This window comes from Nematolebias whitei, chromosome 8 (assembly GCF_014905685.2).
Source record: "Nematolebias whitei isolate Nwh7 chromosome 8, NemWhi1, whole genome shotgun sequence".
NCBI classification, from domain to species: Eukaryota; Metazoa; Chordata; class Actinopteri; order Cyprinodontiformes; family Rivulidae; genus Nematolebias; species Nematolebias whitei.
This window is the reverse complement of record NC_056505.1, coordinates 22,209,728-22,220,477: the sequence shown is the minus strand read 5'-3', so window position 1 is coordinate 22,220,477 and position 10,750 is coordinate 22,209,728. Positions and strand designations below refer to the sequence as shown.

Sequence of the window (10,750 nt, the reverse complement as noted above, 5' to 3'; positions counted from 1 at the left end):
GGGGGGGGGGCTGGACACAAATATTCAGTGATATCACATATTTCTTGCTCTCCGCCTGGCTGTGTCTGTTTTCAATCTGAACCGTTTCCACGTGTTCTGCAGAGTCAATCCGGATCTGCACAGTCAGCGCGATTTCAACTAACCCTCTGTCTCTGTCCGTGGTGCTGACTGAGCAAAACCAGGCGGCTGAAGGAGGGACTAACATTATCACCCGCCGCCGAAAGGTGAAAGGGAGATCATGTTTTTGCCCGTGTCTTTATGTGTTAGTAAAATATCTCATGGACAAGGGGATGAATCATTGGATGAGCATTTAATTACCTTTTCAAGTCAAGCTGATTCAAGATGGCCGCCACAGCTATAATCAAAACTAACCAACACAATCAGGTCATCTGGACATTTCTTTTTTTTCTTTTTTGTGCTGAAACGTTTCACCTTCCATCCAGAAGGCTTCATCAGTCAAGGAAACACACAACACAAAAGTGATTCTTCCCCCAAACAGCTTACTCCAAAGTGAAACAAACCAGTTATGTTGGTGCTAAGATGGTGTCTTTGGCACGCCCCGTTGTCTCGTGCCCTCTTCCTTGTCGACAGTCATGTCAAACTGGTTCAAAACCAACAAAAAAAAAAAAAACTGATTTTGAACCAGTTTGACATGACTGTCAACAAGGAAGAGGGCTGGCACGAGAGGAGGGAGCATGCCAAAGACACCATCTTAGCACCAACATAACTGGTTTGTTCCACTTTGGAGTAAGCTTTTCAAAGAGAAAACCAAAAAGCTTGTGTGGCAACAACAATGCAATAACACAAGGGAACATGGGGGTAAGTTATGATTGATTGCAGAACAGTAAAGACTGAGAGCCTAAATGGACTGAAGCTGCAGAGGAAACTGGAGACAGATAACAGAGAAAGTAGTTGGTCATGGCTTAACTGAGGAGTTAAAACTGACAGAGGAGATATACTGATGGTTATGGAACACTGGGGAACAACATAGCAGATAAAATACATAAAGTTATCAAAGGAAAAAACTGGAGAATTAAACTTTAAAGCAATAAACACAAAAAACTACCAAAAACATTTTAAAAACATAGATCCTGACAGTTTATCCTCTTCTTTTTCTACTTAGCTTTTTTACCGTTTACTTGTGGAGTCATCACATCCTCTGCCTCCATCTCACCCAGTCACTGCATCCTCCTCTGTTGCACCAGGGTTTGACACATTCTCTCTGTAACGCCTGTGATCTGTGGAGACCTATGGGCTGACTCTTTTTCTCCTCCCTGGTAAGCTCCATAGTCAACATTCTTCATCTGATATGTCTACTGCCTTTCCTCTGGACATGTCCAAACTATCTCAGCCTCTCAAGAGTCCACCACCACCTCCCCAGGCTCTCTTCCACCTACTCCCTACTCTCTGCAGATCACAGTGTTGTATTTGGTAATATACTGTATATAATTTTTGAATATTGTTCGAACGTCATGTTTGCTCACATCTTTGCAAGTTAGTGGACGGCTGCAACATGAACCACGTCTGAACAAAAACAAAAGAACCAGAGTCCAGTTTTAATGAAGACGAACCAGCTGATCGTGGAGGTTAACCACAAGAGTCCAATTCAATCTTGTTGAGTATTTGAGCATCACACAGATGGAGCATTTCCAGGATATCAATTTACAGATTTTTTTTTTCTAAACTCCAGATGGTTTCCCTCAAAGGATCCAGCAGAGGAAATTACAAGTCTTTGCCTTCAGCTTTCCAGCTACAAGAATGTTTATATCCTGTAAGAGTCAGCAGCTTTTATTGAATGCAGTGTCACGTCTCAAGCAGAGTAAACCTTTAAAGCTGCTGGATGGCCGAACATCACCCAAACATGATTGTTTGCTTCTCTCTGAGTGAGTGGCTAGATCTCACAACTGTCATAAGAAGAACAGTAACTACAAAAATAGTTTATTCTTTGAAGAAGTGTAGCAGAAATAAAATGAAACCAGATCACTATAATGGGAAAGTGTAATTGTTATACACACAGCATATACGTTCTGTTTGAACATCCAGAGACAACACAGATGTGCAGTGAGGTCTATGTAGATGTGCACTTGCTTCCGCAAAGAATACAGAATGCTGTTGTTAGAGATGCGTGCACAGAGAAATGTGGACGCTTACAAAGGAACACTAACACATCAACAAAGAGAAATGCAAACTGTTTTTTTCTGAACTGGAGCACACACAAAAGCGGTGACTCAGGGTTGGGGACTCTATCTGCCGTTGATTCTGTTTGCCTCTGTTGAAGAACAAACTGCCCTCAAGCCGTAAGACTCCATTTAGTTCTGCCGGAGAGACGAGGAGCACTTAGCTTAATGTACGGGACAGTAGGATGATGGTCGCAAACACAGACGGATCACTGCGCATGCAAGGGACTCGGCTCTCTTATCTTTCTCACCACGGCGTGCACACACAGACTAAAGAGATGCTCATGTATTCCGTATTTTAAAACAGAAACATTGATTAGTTTATGAACTCCAGTAGAGCACTTTAATATGACCTAAATTTGGACGTGGCTATAAGATTGTGACAGTGTTGAAATTTATGCAGCCCTGCACCTCATGTCATTTCAAGCAGAATGTTTGTTTGTTACGTTTAGTATTTGTTTTTGTAAATGTCAAAAGACTAGTCAGTAACTCAGCTCATGTAGGAAAGACTTGACCTGACATGCCAAACTGATAATAAGCTTTGGTTATCTAACACAGGTAAGATGCTGATTAATGATAACAACACCACATTTTCTTCCAAAAGTTCAAACACAAAACAGATCACCAATCATGCTTATGTCTGCATGGTTGGGAATTTTAATATCCTCATTTACCTAACATGCATGTTTTTAGACTGTGAGAAGAATACATGTTATTTTTATCTGATGGGCAGAGTGGAGTGCAGGAAAACTGGCACCAAACAGAGGAGATACACAGTCAAAGAAGACCCACATAAACCCAAGTATAAAATATGCAAAATTTACATAAAAAACATACCAACTTAATTTCAACAAAAAGAAAATTAAAACAATTTCAGGCTTTCTTTTAAAGTTTAGACTCCACACTATTTCCCCTAAATTATTGTATTTAATTGATTTATACTAACACATTTTTCTTACAAATGCACACTACTGTACATATATACAGCCCCAAGCTTTTTTGACATTTTACTTTATTTCAGGCCTCAACTCAATAAGAGTATCTCTTGTGCTGCATATATTGTAAGCAGCACATTAAAACACAATAGCTGCACTAATTATATTCAACAATTTAAATGTTTGCCTTGGGTGTGCAGTGCAGAAATAAAAAATAGAAATAGAGATGTGGTATTAGCAGTAAGTAATAAAGCAGTAAAGCTGTTCTGAACAAATGTGTATCTTCAGCCTCATTAAAACTAACGAATGTGGACACAGATTGTGACTGTTCATGTCTTGTGGAGACTAAGACTAACTGATATCGTCTCCATCTTTACCGTCAGCCACTGCTGCCCATGCAGGTGAACACTTTATGTCAGATTCATCATGTTCCACGTGGTGTAAACAAAAATATTCTGCCTTTTTAAATTTCATCTGGCAGTAGATGCTTTATAGTCCAAGTGCAGACAATGCAGCGATGTGTTTACGAGTATCTGATAAATGTGGGACAGGAGTGTTCTGAAAGGACTCTGGTGTTACTGACAGAGGGACATGATGGATTAGAGTGTCCTGGGGGGGAGTCCTGGACTATCAACAAGTAATGAAAAGTAATTTGAAAACAGCAGGCAGCTATGAATATCTCCAAGATGAGTTCTGGTAACATTGTGTCCAGTGAGAAGTCGTTATTGTCTCATATGTGAGAAGAAATGGGTGGAAAACATTACGACTGATGAGAGCACATTAGTTGTTGTCTTCAGGAGTGATGACAGTCTGTGAATGTGTCTGACTGAAAATCAATCACAGGCAGAGGCAATGATACACCACGTCTGGGATCAATTTCACACACACGAAAAGAGTGCAACAGGAAATGGCACAAAGCAACAGGAAGGGACCAAAATGACACTCTTGGTGGTGATTTTTTTTATTTTATTTTTAAATAAAATGCAATGCAAAAATGTGAAAATTTGATAAGACGAACAAGTTCCCTCTCAAAGTCAGCGAGTAAACTCACAGCAATCCATCCAAATTGTGGTTCTGCTGCAGTTACAAGGTCCTGTATAGTCTATAACGTATAACTGAGCTAAAATACCAGAGGGAAGAAAGTCAAATGGATTGTGATTATTGTCCTGGAACAGATTGAACAGTCTAAGAAGGAATGTGAACTGAATACTGTTTCAGCTCAGGAGCCCAGGTGCATTTCTTTTGCTGAGAGGAAGGTGAAACTTACAAATGGGATTTAAAGAAAATAGTTTGAAGCTTAAGCTTTTTGCTTTTACACAAACATTTTACAATGTGAACAGGGTTTTCTCTGTAATCTGTATGTAACTGAAGGTCAGATTGATGCTAGTGCTTTGAATGTTCTAGTTTGAGTCAAACAACGTGTGTATTTGTATTAGAATTATTTTATTCTAATTGCGTTCATGAAGATAACATGGCTAAATTACTGTCGTTTTTTTAATTTCAATTTGGATATATAATAAAATGCAATTTAAATAAATTACAGAGAAGTTGAGAGCATTTATTGAGAAAAGTTTAAAAATAAATTGTTTAACATATGTCCTCTCAGAAGTCTTGCACAAAATCTGCTGATTTTTGTTTCTACCACTGTTTTGAAACAACTTTTATAAAGAAGGGAAAAGGCATTGCATTGCAAAGATTAAATATATTTAAAAAATCAGAGGCAAATAAGATGACAAAAATTACACCAAATGAGTACTTTTCTAAATGTGAATCATCTGTTCTGAAATGGATATAAGTAATCTGCGGAAGTTAGGGCTTCCAGTCATTCAACAGGAGACCCACACTTCCCACAGAGCAGCTGGGATTATCCTCTGAGCCTCACGGTCATGCTTCAGTTTTAAAGCCTGTGTGGACTGTCAAAACATGTAACAGTAAAAACAGTGCCAACACCGAGCCTTGGTTACAATAAATTGCTACTGATGTTATTCATTTAATGTATTGATTCTAGACTTTATTACATTTTGTCTTCAGAAAGAAAAAAAGAAAGAACACTGCACTGTTAATTATGTCAACCATGCTTCCTTCAGTTTTTAAAGTCAGCTTGCTGGTCCTGACAGGACACCCTCAGACAGCAAAGAAGTCTCAACCAGGTGGGGACGAGGCTCACATCCAACAGTTTCTCCTGTGAGACCATATGTCTCTTCTTCCTGGAGTCTGTCACAGCTCAGAACAGCCAAGCCATTAGACCTACCCCACATATGTGCCATGTTACCGTCAAGCACTACAGACTGAGTAAAACAACAGGATTGTTTGTCTGAGCTGCCTTTCCTTTGTCTGACTCAGTGACGGTAAAATGACCACAAGGAGGTTCATAACGTGGTAGTACTTTATCATCACACATTCATTGGAGATGTACAATGTAAGTTTGCTCTTTTGGTAACTGAGCCTACATAATTATATTTGTAGTGAACTAAGCCTCAGGTCAAAACCTGGACCTTCCTGGAACAGGAACTGTTATTTCATTGATTTGTATCCAGAAATACAAATTAAGCTCATCCAGAGACTTTCTAATTGTATCCTGCACTGATCAATTGAAAGAACACTCTCTTTTTATTATCATTACTATTTTACAATATCTTGATAATCAAAGTGTGTTTAGTTCAAACCATTTTAAATGTTGAAGTGAACTACTAATTTTAAATCAACTGTGAAACAGTATTAATGATTTTTAATCCTCATTCAAAGTAGAAATCAAGTTAATGTCTGTTACAGAGTAATTATTCATTTTCTTGATCTTCTGTCTGAAATGAGCAAGTTGTGATGTCGGTCAAAAGTCGGAGACAAACGCAAACAAGTTTATTGGAACGAACTGTCATGTTTTTAAATCCTCTCAGACAGAAATAGAGGAGCTGGCACCTGCTGTCTGTCATCTCGCCTAAACATTTCTCTGTCTGTTCCAAAAACATTTTTCTGTCTGTTCCAAAACATCTCACTGTTTTTCTGACTTCTAGGAACCTCTTACGTCACTAAAACCACACCCCTGTTGGCTCTTTCAGCCAATCAGGACTTCCCAAATGAACCGGAAACAGAACTCTTTAAATGTCGACACTTCCTAGTTCCAAACAGTTCAGTTCGGAGAGCAGAACCGAACAGAAAAGTTGCTGGAGAGAACAAGAAGTTCCAGACATGATCCGAAGTTCTTCCGAGTCTCGTGGGGATTATGGAATCTTCCACATCTGAGTGGAACCTCTGACGGGCTCACAGCTCATGTGAGTCCACCCGTGAGGTGAGCGTGTTGTTGAACGAAGTACCGTCACTACTCCGGCTGTTTTTCTGCTATCCTACGGAGACGCTGGAAAGGTAGCGTTAAATGGAACTCCGTACCAGTGGAGACATCTTCTACAAGGTAACGAGTCCCTCACTACCGAAGTGTACCGAGGTAGAGCTGGGTTCGAATGGAGGGTGCCGTTATTCGTCGACACATTTTCCCTCACACATCCATTTTCTCTCCATTTAAACTTCATTTTCCCATCTTTAAAACTATTCTATCTGCCAGTAATTAATCCAGATATTTTCAGAAATGTCTGTTGTATTTCAGTTGCAAGTAAGAAATCATGGCCGTATGATTTCTCATTGTAAAGCTCATTAATTAAGCTGTGTTATTGTAATCAATCTGCCAATTATTGTAAATGTGTGATGTGTTTAAATTGTTTTTAATTAAACGACTCACTGTGTTGGTGGGTCAAAGATAAAACACGTTTCCGTCCACATTTAATCATTCAATGCACGATAGTACTCAGTCCAGAAAAATGAAAGAATCCGTTAAAATTATGGATAATATCAGACAGGTATTATTTCATTACATATTTACAATTACAGAGTATTGGTACCTTGACTGCTCCTATAGGCCCACAGCTAAATGCAGCCCACTGATATTTAGTTGATAGTTTTAGCCATCTTTGTGTTTTCTAAGTCAGCTGCTGTGGCAGCCATCTTGAGTTGGCTCGATGGTCATCAGCATCCCATTAAAATCTGTCTGGGGGATGTAGAAGATATTTTACTAACAGTCTCAGGCAGGTGGACAAGGCTCAGTCTTAGTACCCACTCTCTTCACAATCTACATACAGTAAGTAATGTAGGTCAGATCATCCTGATGCATCCTTACATTTCTATGATACACTTACATTTACGACACAGAGTTGTTTATTGTCGAGCTAGAACAGTTGCTAAGGTTTTCCAGCTTTTACAGTCTACAGTCGACATTATCCAGTCAGAAACTGGTGCTAAATGCTGATAAAACCAAAGGGATGTTGTTTTCAAACAGGAAGTTGGTCACATCAGTCCTCCCTTCTATCTTATCTATGAAAGGTGTTCCTATTGAGTTTGTCGATTCTTACAAATACTTGGGAATTTTGGTTGATGCACATCTCTTTTTTAAGTCATGTCGAAAACCTGATAAAGAAATTAAAATTGGATTTATTTTTCTGAAATAAATCCTGTCTAACTCAAACGTCTTGAAGCTGCTACTTTCCTTCCTGCCATTGACTTTGGTGTCATTTTTACATGAATGCTCCTGCAAGCACCTTGCAGACGTTGGATGCTGTCTATCACGGTGCGCTAAGATTCATAACTGGCTGCAACTACCGTACCCATCACTGCACCTTGTATTCACTGGTCAATTGTTCATCATTAACTTCATGCAGACTCTCTTTCTGGTACATTTTCATCTTTAAATCACTTCTTGGTCTGCTGCCTTCATATAGCTCCTCCTACATGTCACGTCGTCAGTGCAGTTACTGCGTGCACTCTCAGGACATCATTACCTGCAGCGTCCTCTCAGTGCAGCCTGGATTCAGCAAAAGGGCCTTCTCTTACTCCACTCCTGTAACCTGGAACATCTTGCAAAAAGACCTGAGGCTGTCAATTTTGACCCCACTGAGGGATTTTAAACAAGTTAAGTTCAATGCAAAAATCAATGCAGACATGTTCCTGATTTTAGTATTTTACCCCGTTTCATTTCATAATGTAGCTTGATATTATTTTGTTTTATATCACTTGTACTTACTTTTCATTTTATATGCTTATGACATTATATTGTTGAGTGTACCTCATCTGTGTTTTTTTAAAACATGTCTCTCTTGAAAATGAGTCCTTGTGACTCAGTGAGACTAACTTGTATAAATAAAGGTTGACTGACTTTTGGGGAAATTTAATGAATCTGAAATTCTGTTAAATATAAGTAAATTTTCATTATTAAGGTACATTTATCTCTATTTTTATTGTTGCACAACGTTTTTCATTTTGTTGGACACTTTATTTATTTTGTCTAAACTTTATAAATAATTTTAATTGATTTTAATTTATTTAAGCCACAGCTTAAATAAATTGTGCTCTATAAATAAATCTGACTTGACTTGACTTGAAGATTCCTCTTTGTAGACCAGCATTTGTGATATGCATGTCAATTTATCTGCTTTTTATTTGATAGAATTTTTAGCTCATTTTGCTGTTTTTATTATTGTCTTTACGTGATTCTGATGTAAAGCTTGTGATTGTTTTTTATCTTAAAAATGTTGAATAGATAAAATTTTAATTACTAACCTATTGATTTAAACATTTGCACAGTGCCATCATATTAATCCACAAGATAAAAACAAAGAACGCCTAAATTAAACAATAAATTTTCCAAAATCACAGTAAAGATTTAAACAGATGATTTCACTTAACTCTCGTAGACAGATCTAAAAAAGTTTAATCTGGTCCTCTGGACATTCAAAAAAATAAAAAAATTAAAATTGTAGAAAAGTTTTGTCTTCCATCCGAAAGACTTTCTCAGTCTGAGGTGCTGTATTCAGCTCAGTCTCTTAAATAGCACCTTATCATAGTGGATCAACCAGTTTTGCTACTGACAACCAAAACCAGCTGCTCACATGATCAAGGAGGACCATCAGCCTAACAATGGATCATTAGCACACTGATGGCTGTTTACTATTCACAGGAGGCTGAGTGATACTAGCAATCACAGCATTGTAAGAGGGGGACAGGTGAACACGGAGGCCTCCACCCCTGTTTAATGATGGACGATTTATTTTCACAAAGATGGCCTCCTTTACTCCTCTCTCAAACCATCGTTCCTCTCTATCAAGGATGTGAACATCTTCATCCCTGAAAGAGTGACTGCTGGCCTGGAGATGAGTGTAGACCTTAGAGTCCTGGCTTGATGAAGTTGCTCTTCTGTGCTGGTCCATCCTTTTGGCCAGTGGCTGTTTAGTTTCCCTGATGTAAGACTGATCACAGCCCTCCTGACACTGAACAGCAAACACAATATTACTCTGTTTGTGCCGGGGGACTGGATCTTTGGGATGAACCAGTCTTTGCCGTAATGTGTTTTGGGGTTTAAAAGCCAACTTTCCCCCTCTTACAATGTTGTTATTGCTAGTATCACTCAGCCCCCTGTGAATAGTAAACAACCATCAGTGTGCTAATGGTTACGTTGATGGTCCTTCTTGATTTTGTGAGCAGCTGTTTTTGGTTGTCTGCAGCAAAACTGGTTGATCCACTATGAGAAGGTGCTATTTATAAGACTGAGCTGAATACAGCACCTCCGACTGAAGAAGTCTTTCGGATGAAAGACAAAACGTTTCTACAATTTTTTTGTTTTGTTTTTTTTAAATGTCCAGAGGACCAGATTTAACTTTTTTGTTTATTATTATTTAGATTTTTCTACCTGGATTATTGAGCATGCATCAGGATATCTCGTAGACAGAGCGTTGTTCCGCTTCTCGTTGCCATGGAAATATTTAAACCAATCAAAGACTATTTCACAAGACATGATGAAAATGTGAGCCAATCAGAAGGGGCGTTGTTTGAGCGTCAGTCTGTTTGAAACGGCAAAGCAAGCACTTTCCAACTGACAACTTGAGGAAACGAACGAATGTTCCCTTTTATAAAAACGTAAACAAGTAAGGATTTTGTATAAACAATGTTGCATGTACTTTATTTGTAAGACTTCCTGCTTCAAAGCGATTAGTTACGTATATTTATTATAACCGCAGCTAGATTAGATAGCCTAGCCTCAGTAGCTAAATAACAGTGTTTACCAGAAAACAGATTGAACTACTGAATTTACTATAACTATAATTTTAATAGAAGCCTAGATAAATATAGTGACCTGTTTCTATTCGTCTTATTAATAGAGCTTAGCATGCATTAGTTTATATCATGCAGTATGTCAAAGTTGTTTTTCAACGTGAATATGTTTGCATAATTAGTGTTTATAGCTTATATCCAAGCAGTCATGTATGAAGTATGCATGTGTCACAACATATAAATCCTATGTGAGACACTATAATCTGACATTGTTACCTCCAGATGTTAAGTTCAACTACAGCTGTTGTTTCTATTATTTACATTAGATGTCATCAGACGAAGAAGAAACAACCAGTCCGGTCCTGCCCAAAGACTCAGACCGGGGCAGCTCTGTATCCTCTGAGCTTCAGGTGAATATAAGAAACATTCTACGAACCAGTAACATTGCATACCACATTCTTACAGTAAAGATGTTTAGGACATTTAAAAATATCTCTTGACGCATGCGCAATAATCCGGATAGGTAAATCTAACAAGGTTAAGTCAGGT

General features: G+C 38.4%; 1 protein-coding gene across 1 annotated transcript in view; it reads left to right on the top strand.

Moving 5' to 3' along the window:
* Positions 1-9,966: 9,966 nt before the first annotated feature.
* Positions 9,967-10,750, top strand: part of poc5 (POC5 centriolar protein homolog (Chlamydomonas)) — a 10,701-nt gene continuing 9,917 nt past the window's right edge. The window contains exons 1-2 of the mRNA XM_037680108.1: positions 9,967-10,074; positions 10,528-10,611. Of these exons, the coding sequence (XP_037536036.1) occupies positions 10,528-10,611 (84 nt within the window). The 5' untranslated portion in view covers positions 9,967-10,074. The remainder of the gene's footprint in view (positions 10,075-10,527; positions 10,612-10,750) is intronic.